Below are 4,635 nucleotides of genomic sequence, written 5' to 3'. Positions count from 1 at the left end.
CTTACTGAGAAAAGCTCGTTTAGCCTCCTATTGAAGGGTCCTGCTAGTAATAGTAATGTTGCCCAACAACCCTATGTCGCTGTGGCATTTCAATTTGATTCGATTGATTAGCACATGTCTTTCCCTTGTCAGCAGAAATAAAGTATTCAGACGAGAAAGTCTCAAACCGATTTGTGTACCATGTAAGACTGCAGTATACCTATAATACATGGAATAAAAGTTATGTCCATCGGATCTACTTTACTTGTACGTAGGCGTACGTGTGGTTTAATTAAGGAATTCCGCTAAAGGTTTGTCTGCAAACAGAAGAGCAAAAATTAATGAAAACTAAGACGACGCGTAATTTATCAAATACCAGACATCATTCGTTTTTTATCGCCACATTGTCCTTGCGACAATAGTGACGATGAGTTTCGCTCACAATCGTTCGCCACTTGCGAAAGAGAACACTCAACGGCGTTCTGACAATTTTTGAAATGCACGTGTTTTTCAATCTTCTCATCTTCGCCGATCTTCCTTTCTGGATGTTTATCAAATATTTCCTTGTAGTCCACATCACATCGAAATGAAACTTTCCGCTTAAGAACTGTGCTTTGTTGCAGAGGAGACGGGAAAGGGAATTTGCCCACAATTTCCAGAATCTCGCGTTGCTTAGCGATGCCGTCCGCATTGAATTTATACCATGGTAGCATTTTTAATCGCTCAAACCACACTTTTAAATTTGGCCAATACGTCATGTCTATTGGTAGCAGCAAATCTAAGACACTTAACGTAGTGACCGCAGAGAAATCCGCTATAGTTATCTAAAAGAAATAAGAAAATGATAATCTCCTCACATAGAATCAATTTGTCGCATCTCACGGACAAGGTAATTAATTAGGCAAGAAATTTTTGTTTTGGAATTTTAAAGTTGTTAGAGAACAAACATAAGGACATTCGAATTTGCCGCATATAGCGCACGGTTAGCAATTAATTATGTAAGAAATCCCGGTTTAGCGACTATAAGGTTATTAAAGGGCACACATAAGGACATACGAATTTACCGCAAACATACTACGGTGAAGACTAAAATTCTCTCAATATCTATCTATCAGATGGCGACGGTTTCCTTCATTGTCCCAACAACAGCCATTTGAATGGACAGATGAACGCATATATCTTTCGAAGTGAGTGATGTGAAACTCTCATATAATCCATTTTAAGTACCCAAGTAATAGGTAATCCAAACATATATCCCTAGCAGGAAATGCAGCAGCATTTGTGGAATAAAGAAGTTTAAGCACAATGAGTCTCTTTTCGACACTTACGCGATGACCAGCTAAGAAAGTACGGTCAGTTAAGAAACTATTTAAGGCACTATAACAATCAAGGATTTTGCCCTTGTGGTAGTTGACATCAAAATTCGGATATTTATGCAGCAGTATATCGGTCTACGGAAAAGAAAAATCGAGACACGCATGATGAATATCGTAAACAAATTAATTCAACATTTATCAATATTTACCAATAAATGACTATGACATCGATGCAGTACGCAGGCTTCAAAGAAGAGTAGATTGAAAATTTCTAGACGTCCTAAATAGTCTTTAGGCATCACGGGTGGACCATGTTGAAAAGTATATTTATCACATAAATAAATCATTATTGTATGCCCGTCGTACAGAGTCACAGGGCCGTCAATTAAAGTGGGCACAGTACGCGAAGGATTAATCTGCGTGCAAAGGCTTAGCCGTGATAAGCATAACAGAGCCGCAATTTTGTCGTTCACTTACCTTGCTGTATGCTTCACCTAAATGTTCGCCACTGATGAGATTGATGTATTTTAGTTCTACATCGACATCGAGCACTTTGATAAGCATACAACAACTGCGCGCTTGTGGACTGAGGTCGTCATAATAAAGTACCGGTATCAAGGAGAGGGTGTGGTCGGACATTTCCTTTTACTAATCTTTTCTTTTTATTTTAGTAAGTTTTCCTTTTTTCTGAAGTTTTAATAAAAATTTTTAACACTCTTTTATGTCGCTACACGTTTCCACTGCTCTCTCGTTTTTTACTTTTCGGCTTCCATTCGAAGTTTGCTTAGAAATATTATAAATAAATATATAAACGGAAAATTTTCATGCTCAGTTCAAAAACTTTCAAATATGAATGGTTGGAATGTTATACAAATGTAGAATGGCGAGGCCTTCATCTTCTTCTTCTTCTTGTAAAATCAACAACAATGGTAACTTTTTCAGATTATAAACGTAGAATGCCGAACGATGGCCGAACGAAGTAATCGTAATTGGACGTTAAAAGAGTTTCTTCTTCTTCTTCTTCTTCTTCTCTAAAGTTATTCAATTCGTTTTCATATATAAAAGTAAGATGCCAGACTATGACGAAGAAATCACAATTTGATTAAACAATCTAATCTCAAGATCACCTTTGATTAAGATGAACTTTTAATTTCTGCAGAATCTGTGCCTTGAGAGCTTAAACCTTGTTCTAGCCTAAAGAGTAATTTCAGAAGAAAGGACAACGCACAGCACATTAGTTCTTAATTAATTTCCATCCGAGATGGTGAGAAGAGATATTCTATTCCTATCACTAGACACTTACTTAGCTAGCTGGCTTGCACTCTACTTATACAAATCTCTCAAGCTAGCTTTCATGCACAAAGTAGATTTCATGAAGCGCAAACTCTTTACTAATAAAAAATGTTGAAATTCACTTACCACAAAAAAAAAAATTCGACGTATTCCTTCAGAGAATGTAGTTCTTAAGATATTGTAAAAAATTTGAATGAAATAAATGAAAATTGTTTGAGTTATGTTCCATTTAAAGGTTTCGAGTATGAAAGACATGTTTGCCTATCGCAATAAATATTTTGTTTTTTTTTCTATTACTCGGCAATTCTGAGACCATAAAAATTTTTTTCTTCCGAATCCAAACATTGGTTTTCGTTCTCTTTTACTCGAAAGTTCCTTTTTCCCGCATCTGTCAAAGGCAGAATCGCCCGTTGTACACTTTACATGGTGCGAGATGGTTGAAAAATGATAAACAAAATATATATACTTCTATAGCTGAATCCATAACAAAGTCCAAAGACTTCGTTCCAAACTTTTAATTCCCGGACAGAAGTTATGGAGATTTGGGAATCGCCCTCAGCCCCATATCCTTGAAGATTACCTTGATGGAGTTGCACACATATTTATATATATAATTATTTTTTCTTCATATGGTTTCAAATGAACATAAGCATTAGAAAGACATCCGTTGATGCATTAGAGAAAGCAGCAATCAAGAAGCAAGACATTAAGGGGGCGACGTCTCAGTTGCAATTTATTTGACACAAGTATTCTCGCCGTAAAGCTTGGAAAAATTTGTAAGAAAAAAACGTTGTGCGGGTTTTGAAGATTTTTCATACATGTTCTAGAAGATTCAAAGATTCTATTAAGCAAAAAAAAATTCATTTTTTGAAAAAATTACAATGATTTATACATTTAACGGAGAAACTCTTCGGAACCATTAAGATTTATGACACCATCAGTGACAGTCTTTAATAAGTGTTTTTAAAGAAAAATTGATATGTGCATGTCTTCTCTTCTTATCAATAGCTAAACTAAGAATAATTTACAAAAACACATAAAATAAAAATAAGTTATAAAAATTTCCAATTAGTCGTTTTTTATAAAAAAAAAAAACCAATATAAATCGATGGAGAACACCCAGCGAGCAACTTCTTGGAAAATTGAAATATCTGTTTATACGCATAAAAGCCAAAATATTTTATATTAATTAAAATATAAATGATCCTAATCACACCTAAACCTACGCATACATTATTAATTAATTATAAATAAATGATTTAATTTTTTGCTTTTGTTTTTTTTTTTTTTATTAAAAAAAAAAAGTGACCACCAACTTTTTATTGGTTTTCTTTTCTTTAAATTAACACAAAAACTAGTTTATCTCGGCTAGAAGGGAATAAAATCTTTATATTTTATTGCATAAATCCTAAGTTAATATACGTAAGCGTATGGCGGCGGTTCCCAACATTGGTTTATTGAAGCGAAGCTTTCGCTATGCATCGCTTAAGTTATGTTATGTATTGTTTGCGTACAAAAAAAATTACATTCAATCACTTTCTCTCAATAAGGCAGGTAAGTTGATCCCGGCCCGCTACGTTTAAAATCTCAACTAATTCAATTTATTCGCACATAGCGACACTGCAAACGGGTTCGCTCGCTTCGGCTCCCGCAGTGACATGGGATTTAAAATTGATTCGTTGGCGAAAAAACTTGACCGCCCCTGTTGTAATGGATATCTAATTACCGAGAACATCACTTAAATGGAACACTTTTTCGTATAGCCTCAATACACCCTTTCTTACTTTTTGCTCTACGTTACGCTTACTGACAACGGACTGGTCCAAGTGTAACATACATATAAATGATCTTAATTACTGGTCTAAGTATAACATACGTGAACGTTAATTGTTTCGCCATAGTTTTTATTGTTCGCCTATTGAGGTTTCAACGACTTGAAGTCGTCGTCTTAACTGCATGTACATGATTTCGATTGATTGGAAATATTTGTAAAATTTCAAACTTTAAATCATGTTTTCTTGTCAATCAATTTTCGTAAAAATGAAAC

General features: G+C 34.7%; 1 protein-coding gene across 1 annotated transcript; it reads right to left on the bottom strand.

Moving 5' to 3' along the window:
• Positions 1–347: 347 nt before the first annotated feature.
• On the bottom strand, positions 348–1,934 carry LOC119633594 (glutathione S-transferase E14-like). Its single transcript, XM_038027210.1, has 4 exons — positions 1,773–1,934; positions 1,505–1,711; positions 1,308–1,430; positions 348–803 (listed from the first exon to the last, which is right to left on the bottom strand). Exons 1-4 carry the CDS (start codon positions 1,932–1,934, stop codon positions 348–350), a joined length of 948 nt encoding a protein of 315 aa, XP_037883138.1.
• Positions 1,935–4,635: the final 2,701 nt, after the last annotated feature.

This window comes from Glossina fuscipes, unplaced genomic scaffold (genome assembly GCF_014805625.2).
Source record: "Glossina fuscipes isolate IAEA_lab_2018 unplaced genomic scaffold, Yale_Gfus_2 2, whole genome shotgun sequence".
Taxonomy (NCBI): Eukaryota; Metazoa; Arthropoda; class Insecta; order Diptera; family Glossinidae; genus Glossina; species Glossina fuscipes.
The sequence above is the reverse complement of the archived record's forward strand: the minus strand, read 5'-3'. Positions and strand labels throughout refer to the sequence as shown.